The following is an 11,886-nucleotide window of genomic DNA, read 5'->3' on the forward strand; positions in this document are numbered from 1 at the left end:
TCCTTGTTATTATATAGATACTCGTGGTCCCAGCTAAGTTTTTGATCGTATAAATCGTATAGCCCTTACACCCTGGGGTGCGTTTACATCACTGGACGCCCTAGAACCCTAATTAAGTAAATTTAAACTAATTTTAAGTAATCGCAATTTCGCAAATGATCAGACTTATTTTTATTACGTTTTTTAAAGTTACACTTAATTTGACTATTTAAAACGAAACCCTATTTTGCCAAAAGAGCGTACTTATTTCATTAGGCTACTTATGGTAACACTCAACTTGACATTTTAAACAATGGAATGATAAGGACTCGCGAAGCGATGTTTAGCTATTCAAAAATATAAATTTCATGAAAATAGGACTTAATTTAACGTTATGTAGAGTTTTACGCAAAAAGGGAAAATCTCTAAAATGGGGGTCCCGTGCGTTAGCCCCAAAACCTTAATTAAAATTAATATTTACCGATATAATCGAAGTTATAAGTAGCGATGGTCCTGACCTAACCAAAAATATATTTATCGGACCTGAAAACAATTCACACAAATCCCCTGGATTGTGTTTAAAAACCTGTATACCCGATAAAGTTATTTATTTTAATTCAGAATTTTTATTAGGAAATAATTTTTGTTTAAATCTAGTAGTCACAAGCCACATGCCTAGGGCAAAAATGCCAAAATACAAAAAATACAAGTTGATCCATCCGCCATTTTGTCGGAGTTCTGTGAGCATCAGGTCCAAGGCTTACAGATATTTATCTCACTTTGATTTTTTTTATCACAGATCCGGTATTCTGAACAAACTAGGTTATTCTTTAGAAGTAACGATTTTAAAACGCTCCAAACAACACACCATCGCCATTTTAAAAATAGGCCAAGGTTATACGCGAAAATGTCGTCAACCGGCGACTATCGTAAGAGGAAAGATACATCTTTCTTTTTGACCAATGGAATCGCCCGGAGCCAATATTTTCCAAAAACGTGACGTCATTATCGAGCTATCTTGCTAAACTACCACGCAAAATTAAGTAAACATCGAAAATCGCAATATGTATATACCGGAGGGCCGCTACACTCACAACGTCAGTTTTGACCATATATTTCGTCCGGGGCCGCGAGACCTCTAAGCACGGCCCTGCCATGGATCTAATATTGAACACTAGCCGAGAAGCCCGCCTTACAGGCGGACCCTCAGCTAGTTGTGTGTTTTGAGGCGCTCAACTCCAGTACGCCCCCCCCAACCCCTTTTTCCCATGGGATAATTTCCTTGGCACCCTTTTCCACATAGTCGATCCACTGCAGTAAGGCACCCTCCCCCTTTTACCCATGCGAGAATTTCCGTGACACCCTTTACCCAATAGTCGAACCACCGCAGTAAGGCCCTTCCTCCCCTTTTTTCCATGTGAAAGTTAATGGGATACCTCTTCCCCATTTTTTTCCATGTGATAATTACCGTTCCCCCCCTTTTTTCCCATGTTATAATTACTGTGGTGCTCTTTTACCCATAGTAAAACCACCGCAGTAAGGCCCTTCCTCCCCCTTTTCCCCATGAGATAATTACCGGGGTACCCCTCCCCCTTTTTCCCATGTGATAATTACTGCGGTACCCTCTCCCCCTTTTCTCCATGCTAGAATTTCCGTAGTACTCCCCTCCCCCTTTTACCCATGCAAGAATTTCCGTGGCACCCTTTACCCCATAGTCGAACCACCGCTGCAAGGCCCTTCCTCCCCTTTTTTCCCATGTGAAAATTACCGGGGTACCCCATCCCCATTTTTCCCATGTGATAATTACCGTGGTACCCCCTCTCTGCTTTTCACATGTGATAATTTCCGTGGTACCCTTTTTCCCGCAAAAATAACTCAAACTCGCAGTCGTTCCAAACCTCCCTGTACCCTTTTAAACCCAATGTATCCAATGGCTGATGCATAAAGACCACGGGACTAACGTACGCCGAGAGACCACGGGACTTTTAAATCGGAACGAACCCGAAACCACCCCTCCCTCCCCGCCCCGTTTCCGAAATTCGCGGCTGCAAGAGAGAAAAGTTTCGCGGGTGTTACGTGTTGGGACAAACAGGGCCCAACTCTCAGGGGCGACAGATTTTGACCATTTTTAGAAACTGACATTTGCGTCACTTTAGAAAATTTGTAATAAAAAAACTAAAAACCAAATTGGAAATCGAAGCCGACTCGATGCGAAAACGCGAATCGTAGCGTACGTAAAAAAATGCCACGCGACGCTCGCGCCCGTAACGCGCGCGCGAAAAGCGTCAGAAAATCGAGAAATAAGTCGCCAAAATATGTTGACGAACCTACCTAAAACCCAACCAACAGCTTTTTATTACCTGTATCTAAAATGAAACCTAACACCCTGGATCTAATATTAAAAATAAACCCTGTATCTAAAATTTAACCCGACACCCTTGATCTAAAATTGAACATAAGACCCTGTATTTAAAATTGAACATAAAACTCTGTAACTTAAATTGAACTTAACACCGTGGATCTAGAATTGAACAAAAATCCCTGGATTTGAAAATGAACAGAACACACTGCATTTAAAATTGTAAATTGACATATATTTTAAGTAAAATCTCTGTAAAATCTGAAGAATTTCTTAAAGATACAAATTACTTACAAACTCTAATTGACAAGACGAATTTAAAGATGTTATTGTGGTTCAACATCCCCAGAGGGAACACTATCCCGAACGAAGGGACACCTTTAATGAGCGTCAACTTCCATTTGGCGTAAGCGAACAAAATAGCCGAGAGAATGGCGACCAGCAATAGCAACGGCGTTAACAACAAATCCATCGGAAATAAATGATTTGCGAACCTCTTCTCAAACTCGTCTAGCGTCTTATGTTTCACGGATACGTTTTTCTTCACTTATATCTCGTTGATAACCTTGAAAGAGTTTCAATTCTTTACCAGGAACCGTAATTAGCCATAGAAAAATAACCCTTTTTAGCAGGACACTTTCCTCATGTTTTTATCGTAATCTCTACACGGTGCTTGCCCCAACTATCCTGGGCTCATTTCCAGGGTCGTGGCGATGTAATGGAAAATCAAAAGCTGATGTTCAACTAGAAAATTAATTAATTTCAAATTGTTACGTGATAACATTTTAGCAATAACAAAAGTGTCCATGTTGCATTTTGCGTTAGAAGAAATATTTTTCGTTTTGAGTTTCTACGAAACTATTTAGAATTTTGTGGGTTTGATATGTGGAAAAAACTTTTTCAAAATGTTTTTGCTCTAGTACCATCATCGCAGCTCTTGTAGAGAATGTTCGTCTACTATTTACTCCCAAGTGATAATAGATGGCGATACTCGATCCGTAACAGTTTGCGTTCTTTAACCCATAGGCTTACAGAAGGCAGGAATCAAGTCTAGGAATAAACCGTTAACCTTAATAAGAAAAAGGATAATAAAGCTAAACCTTAAACAAATTTGAAGAAATTTCAAAACTTACTAATAGCTCGTACCGATAGGTGTTCGAGCAAAAGAAAAGGCGCGAAACTCGGACCAAATGGATCTTCGAGTGACAAACTAAATTAAATTAAATAAAATAGCCAGAAATTCTAACGGTAGACCGGTTTTGTCCTATTTTGGACTCATTAGTACCGTGCGGAAAATCTGGCTTGCGACTATAACACCGAAAAGAGAAACTAAGCCTAAATATTAAAAATTTCAAAACGATTTGCATAGCAACGGAAAGCCGAATAGCTAATTTTACGAATATTAATTTTCACCAAATAATTCGATCGAATATCAAATCGAATAGAGCCAGAATTAATTCGCGAATAACCGATTTTCCAGTTCAAATAGTCGAATATTCGAAAAGGCAGGTTGAAGTATTACTATTTCGAATAGTTTGAAAACTGGTCGAATAGCCACCGGATTTTTTGTTATTTTTCAGGTTCAGGGCCATCAAAGGAGATCTCGATGTAATTTTCCAAAATAATTACGCATGGTATGGCGCTGCAATCGCCAAAAATTGGGTACCTGTATTCAGTTTCCTTTTTGAAGCAGATGGCTGTACCTGTATACAATCAGCTGTTTGGTCTCTTATATTGGCTTTATTATTTATATTTAATCGTTTTGTGTTTTGAAAGTTTCTAGAAACGTAAACTAAAAATTAAACCAACTCTAACCAGTGTGGCCATATTGTGGAAATTTCCCATATTGTATGAATTTTTGGGGTTTATTTTAGCTCGGTGGGGAAAAAAAAAAGGTCATTTTAATTTTTTTTTAAAAATTATGGCATGTTTTCCGTTGTTTTCGTCGGGGGCAGGGCTAAATAGGGGTGATTGAACTCGGGGGAAATTTACTATTCATTAATGAGAACTTCAAATTTCTAACATTGGCAACACAGACTTAAACATCAAGCTGCGAGAACGGTTGAAACAAATCGTCATAAACGGTCAAATGTTATTATTTGAAAGATGGCAGCTTATTATTAACGTAGTTGGTAGTTTAGGAAAAAGCATTTTCTATCAGAGTTCACCAAATTAATTAGTACAGTTTTTACCAAAGTGACTAAAGTTTTCTAATGTATTTCTATTTTTTAAATAATGGGTTTTGTTTTTTTACAAATTTGCAAACTATTTGGTTTTTAACCGATGTTTAAAAAGCAAATACGACCAATTATTTGGTGTTCGAAATACTATTTGGTATTTGATCGGTTAATTGGCCCTATTTTCTTCATCTGAAGTATTCGATTAAACTATTTGACGTTTTAAATATTCGATTTGATATGGCTAGAATAAAAAAATTATTTGCACATCTCTAGTAATTTAAAGTTCATTACTATAAAATAAATAACTTTTAAATAAATAACTATAAAATAAATTACTATAAAATAAAATAAATAAATATACTTCACAATAATAAAACCCCGGGCGAAGCCGGGTATTAAAGCTAGTATACTGTAAAATAATGAAATTACTATAAAATAAATTACTATAAAAGAAATTATTATAAAAAAAATAACTAAAAAAGAAATTATTATAAAATAAAATACTATAAAAGAAATTATTATAAAATAAAATACTATAAAAGAAATTATTATAAAAGAAAATATTATAAAAGAAAAAACTATAATAGAAATAACTAAAAAAAAATATTTTATTAGAAATTATTATAAATGGAATTACTATAAAATAAATTATTATATTATTAGAAATTAATATAAAATAAAATATTATAAAAGAAAAATCTATAATAGAAATTACTATAAAAGAAATTATTATATTAGAAATTATTATAAAATAAATTATTATAAATGAAATTACTATTAAAGAAATTATTATATTAGAAATTATTATATATGAAATGAAGAAGAACACATTGGACTAAATCCCACTGCTTATTCATTCGTTCCTAGTTCTGCCACATCTGTAAAACAACCATATTCTTATAAGGTTTCGACAAATCAAAATAAGCCCCTCAGTAGTGGTAATGGTAGAGATACCCTGGCAATAATGTTCCCGAATACTATAAAACAAATTACCATAAAAGAAAATACTATAAAAGAAATTATTATAAAAAAATTATTATAAAATAAATTATTATAACTGAAATTACTACAAAAGAAAATACTATAAAAGAAAATACTATAAAATAAATTACTATAAAAGAAATTACTATAAAAGAAATTATTGCATTAGAAATTATTATATAAGAAAATACTATACAAGAAAATACTATAAAAGAAAATCCTAAGAAAAGAAAATATTATAAAAGGAAAAACTATAAAAGCAATTACTATAAAAGCAATTACTATAAAAGAAATTATATTAGAAATTATTATAAATGAAATTACTATAAAAGAAATTATATTAGAAATTATTATAAATGAAATTACTATAAAAGAAATTACTTAAGGCAAAAGTCAGAATTTATAGCCCGGTGTACCTAGTAACAGAGACCATACCACCGGAGGCCTATCATCATAGTGCCCTACGCCAGCGTCCCCCTAGCCCGGACAGGTGACAAATCCAGCATGGGTAACAGAACCCTACTACTGATGGTCGCACCTTTGACGCAAGCCACTCAACCCAGCAGAAGGTGCAGCAACGGGTGGACCAATTCCCACTTCGCACACAGCAGTGGGATTAAGAGTGGATGCTATAGCAACTCCAGCCGACACATTACCAATGAAGGTATAGAGTCAAGCCCTTTGGAGAGAGCTCCTAAAGGGGAACGACGAGCACACAGCAGCCCGCATAACCCGTCACAGCTGGCACCGGAGATCCCGGTGGGAGTCCAAAAGGCCGGGAGATGGGCCCGCCGTGCCCTCATACGGAGGCTCGCCGCCCCACAGCAGGCTACCCAATCCACCGAGGCGACCAGTTTGCCTGGACCGTCTCCGTTAGCCTGAACCGAAGTTCAGTATCCAGCCCAAATCTGACCGAAGTAGGAGGTGGAGATAGGACCATTTGATCAGAGCTAACATCTCCCAGTGCGCCACCGCCCTTATGGGTTACAAGAGCCGGACCCCGACTCCCCGGTAAAGCCACCAGTTATTATTATAAATAATTATAATTGAAAAATACAGCAATTCCAAAATTCTTAGTTATTTTTTTTTTGTAACGAGATGGGGTTGGGAGCCAAAAATGAATTAAAATGACAAGATAATTAATTCGAGGAATTTAAGTAATATAAATTATTTGATATAAAAAGCAGATAAAATGTTCAAACTGAAAATAAAATTAACAGAAAAAAAATTATCTAAAATATATGCGGAAGCGAGATTTGAACTCACGCCCGGTAGATTGTCAGAGTGCGCCCTTAACCATTCCACGGCCTATTCAGTGAGAGAACTTGCCACAAAGAAAAATATGTATAGATGTAAAAGCATCCAAGTCTTAGCGATGAATTGACAACGAAATAGCCAGAAATAACCGAATTACAATTACATACAGGTCAAATCGCTAATTATTTTATTGCACAAACTCAATTTGCAACTAGATTTTGTATTATTTATGAATTATCTTTAATTTTGACTAGAAACTAAACCCGTTTTGCCTGAATGCTCGTATTTTCTCGACGACGTTCGGCCATCTTTTTATATTTCATTTCTAGCCGGGAAGCCGAAAAACGCATGCGCGCAGTCGTGAAACGAATATACTTCAACCTGTGTTGTCAAGTCAATTTGCCGTTGTATAGGGCTCTTGATGATCTACACAACGCAAACTAAGAGGAATTTCCCCCGCTTGGCTACGTTTTTTCGCGTTCCCAGTCATACCCGATCACAAACACACACACACACATGGACGACACCAGCCTATAATGACTCGTTTACTATATATAGTACACGATTCATAAAAATGGCTAAAGAAAAGTTGTTCGTGTTCGTATAATTATTATAAAAGAAAAAACCATTATAGAAATTACTAGAAAAGAAATAATTATATTAGAAATTATTATAAAAGAAATTATTATAAATGAAATTACTATAAAAGATAATACTATAAAAGAAAATGCTATAAAAGAAAATACTATAAAATAAATAATTATATTAGAAATTACTATAAAAGAAAATACTATAAAAGAAATTATTATAAAAGAAAAAACTATTATAGAAATTACTATAAAAGAAATTATTATAAATGAAATTACTATAAAAGATATTACTATAAAAGAAATGACTCAATAAGAAATTACTATAAAAGAAATTACTTTAAAAGAATTACTATAAAATAAAATACTGTAAAAGAAAATACTATAAAAGAAAATACTATAAATGAAAAAATTATAAAAGAAAAAAGTATAAAAGAAATTACTATAAAAGAAATTACTATAAAAGAAATTACTATAAAAGGAATTACTATAAAGAAATTACTATAAAAGAATTTACTATAAAAGAAATTACTATAAAAGAAATTACTATAAAATAAATTATTATAAAAGGAATTACTATAAAGAAATTACTGTAAAAAAATTTACTATAAAAGAAATTACTATAAAAGAAATTACTTAAAAAAGAAATTACTATTAAAGAAATTACTATTAAAGAAATTACTATTAAAGAAATTACTATAAAAGAAATTACTATAAAAGAAATTACTATACAAGAAATTACTATACAAGAAATTACTATACAAGAAATTACTATAAAATAAATTACTATAAAATAAATTACTATAAAAGAAATTACTTAAAAAAGAAATTACTATTAAAGAAATTACTTTAGTGTCGTGAACAGCGAAATAAAAGACGCGAACTTTTCCGAGATTAAAACCGGTAAAACTTTTTTTTTATTTCTGGTTTCAAAACAGAACTGGCCGTTAATTTATTTTTACACGCATAAAAAAACCTTTTTAACAGCAACCAAAAATTCGCGTGCGTGCGATACAAACATTTGAAAACGAATATAGGTACTATGAAAAATTATGCTGTGTACAACCGAACATTTAGAATAAATTATTGTGAAATAAAATACTGAGATGGGCGAAACTCTAATCGCTTTCAAGCGTAGTACTCTCCCTCTAGAGTGTTCGTCGAAAGAAGGCAGGGTTACCAGATAAAAATTTCATGACCCGCCCAAAAATATATGCAAACCGCCCAATTTTCCACCCAAAATAAATAATTTTTCTAAAACAAGCCCAATTTCCGTCAAAAAAAATAAGAAAAAATACTATTTTTAAAAGCACTTTTATTGAGGTTAAAGATTTACTCATCGTAAATGGCGCTATTGATGGAGTCTACATTTTCTATTCCTAAAAATATGGTTTGTAAATTAGAGATATCTAAATTTCCCAAGGTGTCGTTTTTCAATTGAAACAATTTCGTTAATCGGTTTAGTTCTTTTAGAATTGGATTTAAAAATTCTAAATACAGCTTAATGGTGGGGTCTTGGTACATTTCATGGAGCATCCTCGCTTCCATGCATTTTTCTTTATCAACGACAACAGAAAAATGGAGTTTGAGGGCATCATATAATTTGTACTTAGCCCACTTTCCCATAGTTTAGGTGAAATTGAACTCGTTATAAAGCAAACGACTCCACAAAAATTAAATTAGATTATGAACCTAAGAATTATGCGCACTAATATTTCGAAATGCGTTTTTATCCTTTATATAGCGTTTTGTTTATTTTTTAAATAAGAGAAATGTCTTTTAAAAAATATGGAACCATGACACGCTTTAAATATTATACGCTTTTTTTCCCCCAAAATGACCGTCGAAAACCGCCCAAATAGGAGGGAAACCGCCCAACTGGCAACCCTGAAAGAGGGGATTTTTTTCCCACTTTCGACACTCCCCGCTGTGCCTCTTTCGAAAGAGGGGATTTTTCCGTTTTTAGACACTCTTCCCGCTCTCCCTCTTACGAAAGAGGGGATTTTTCCCTCTTTCGACACACTCTCTCTTTAATCGCTGTAAGGACAAGGCTACATCTGTTGCATCTAGGGCTTCTAACTGTGATCTGTTATCGGTTGCTTTCACAGATAAATTTGATAATTTTTAATCCGAAACCTTTCGCAGATTTCTACCTTTTTAATCTAACGGCAGTACTCAAGGGCGTATCCAGGATTTTATTTCAGGGGGGGTTTGGAGGGTAAATTTCAAGAGGGGGGGTGCTGACGAAAGTTTAACTGATTTTAATTAGGCACCCCCCCGTCATCAGCATTTCGGGGGGGGGGGTTGAACCACCAAACCATCCCCCCTTAAATACGCCCTTGGCAGTACTAGAGGCTTTCGCCGCCGCCACCGCCGATACAAAGAACGGCGCGCCCCCTTTTCTTTTTTTTCTTTCTTTTTTGGTTTTCAGACTTCGGTCGACGCAGAGTAATAGCATTTTCACTTAGCGTCAGTAGATTCCAGCAGTATTATCTTGGCTATTGAGAGAGTCGCTAATATAACCAAGGCTTATCCACATTTTAATTCCCTTTAAATTTAAATGTTGTTTGGTTTATCGATATGTTCCCTCCCCCTTTCCTTCTTCCCCGGTTGACCCTAGTTTTCCGTTAGTTCCTAACTCCGCCGCCAGAGCGCACATTTAACAATCGCCAGAAGCAAATATTCGGGAACATTGCGTCCCTGTGCGAAGTATATTAATTAGTCCATGGAAGGACTAGTACGAGTTGGTATTTGCCCTTGTCCTTCTGGTCGCGTGTTTTTTAAACTGTCGCTACAAAAAATAGCTCTAAAATTTATACAAACGCCGGCGTACGCAGCCGCCGCCGGTATATTTTGGGTCAAACGCCGCCGCCAACCCATATCAGATCGGCGCAGGCCTCTAGGCAGTACGCATATACGCTTGACGCTTATCTGACTAACCTAAATAGCTTTCACGGGTTACATATTTTTATGTTGTTTCTTTAATCCTCGATATCTTCATATATAATTAATTAGGGTGGCCTTATATTGACTTGGTGTAACTAGGCCAATTTTTGGGTCGTAAACACACATTTAAAACGATAAAAAAACATATAATTATATGTCTGAAGGTATTCAACATTCTGTTCGTTGTTTGACGTCTACTGAAGTATGCGTTCTTAGCTATGCATTATCTTAGTTTCATGTTATGTAACACGTAGTCGGTCGAGACTACGAGTCACTTTCTAAAAGGATCACAACCAGTTCACTGTCGGCAATTATCGACACATATAGGTTCAACCGTTGTGAAATTTGGAACCATTTTACGAAGGAGAATGTTGTCCAACCGGATGGTTCATTTAAATGTTTTGCTAAATGTGTTCATTGCTTAGGGTATGTGTTTAAAAATATTAAGTTTAAATAAATAATACAATTCCGGTTAAATGAGGAATGTATTATCATCCTAGTTTATGGACACCGACAGCGGTAGATATTGTCAGGCTTCGAAGGCTAACAGAAGTACGGGAAATATGAGAGTGTACCCGAGGTGTTAATCACCGATTTTGATGAAACTCGGGGGCTATGTAGACCTTGGAGTAACTTGAATTTTCACCAGGGTAAAAGTTACGCTGGGCTTCCGTTTTGCTATGGCAACCGAAAATGTTTTTGACAACTTAAAATAAAAAAATTGCATTAAAAAAAAGCATGGGATTTTTTCGGTTTCACAGAAAAATCAAAGAAAATAAAATTTTCAAATCTCAACTAAAATGCTAAATTTGAGCTATTTTGGGTAAAATTCATCAAGTTTGGGTAAAATTGAGAAAATTTCAATGAATTTGATAAATAAAGGAATATTTGCAAAATTTTACTTAAATAGGGTTTTGTCAAATAATTTTTTGAAATCGTCAAAAATTGGATAAATTGACCAAAATTTGGTAAAAAGACCAAAATTGGGGTAAAATAATCAAAATTCTTTCAAATGTCAAAAATTGGGTATAATTGTGTTAAAACAACTAATTTTGGCTACAATTGGGTAAATAAAGAAAATTTAGGTAAAACAGCCAAAAAAGTGGTTAAAAATGTTTAAAATTGAATAAAATGAAAGAAATTTGGTTAAACAAATGAAATTGACTAGAATCGTGTTGAACTATACTAATTGTATTGACTAAAATGAATGAAATTGGATAAAAAGAGCAGTATTTACTTAAAATAAATAAGTTTCGACTACAATCGTCTTAAATCAATTGAAATTGATTAAAATAAATCTTTCAAACTACCAAAAGTGATGAAGGACCAAAAGTAGATAAACTGAAGAAAACCTACAAAATAAGGTAAAGTACAATCTTAAAAGATATCAATTTCGTTGTTATTTCGTAAACACTAATTAATAATGAAAGCTACTATTACTTAAAGATTTTTCGTTAAAAACCACCCTTTCGTTCACATCCAAAATACCCAAAATTTGAAAAAACGTTTTCCATAATATTGTTCGTTAATAACAAATTGCAAAAAAAGGTCCCTCTCTAGCGAGTTAAATGTCTGTATGTCTGTAACGCTGTTTCTC

The 11,886-nt window shown here is 34.3% G+C and overlaps 1 protein-coding gene across 3 annotated transcripts in view; it reads right to left on the reverse strand.

Moving 5' to 3' along the window:
• LOC149925437 (cytochrome P450 4V2-like) overlaps positions 1 to 8,348 on the reverse strand; it is a 42,472-nt gene extending 34,124 nt beyond the window's left edge. Inside the window, exons 1-4 of one of the 3 annotated variants that reach the window (XM_090160184.1) lie at positions 8,192 to 8,348; positions 3,472 to 3,548; positions 3,262 to 3,388; positions 2,633 to 3,082 (exon numbers count right to left, since the gene is read on the reverse strand). In XM_090160184.1, coding sequence (XP_090016310.1) covers positions 2,633 to 2,810 — 178 coding nt within the window. In that variant the 5' untranslated portion in view covers positions 2,811 to 3,082; positions 3,262 to 3,388; positions 3,472 to 3,548; positions 8,192 to 8,348. Of the gene's footprint in view, positions 1 to 2,632; positions 3,083 to 3,261; positions 3,389 to 3,471; positions 3,577 to 8,191 lie in introns of those variants that run through there. The other 2 variants (XM_090160185.1, XM_090160186.1) reach the window with 2 other exon arrangements.
• Positions 8,349 to 11,886: the final 3,538 nt, after the last annotated feature.

This window comes from Leiobunum rupestre, chromosome 10 (genome assembly GCF_980474605.1).
Source record: "Leiobunum rupestre chromosome 10, qqLeiRupe1.1.hap1, whole genome shotgun sequence".
Lineage (NCBI taxonomy): Eukaryota > Metazoa > Arthropoda > Arachnida > Opiliones > Sclerosomatidae > Leiobunum > Leiobunum rupestre.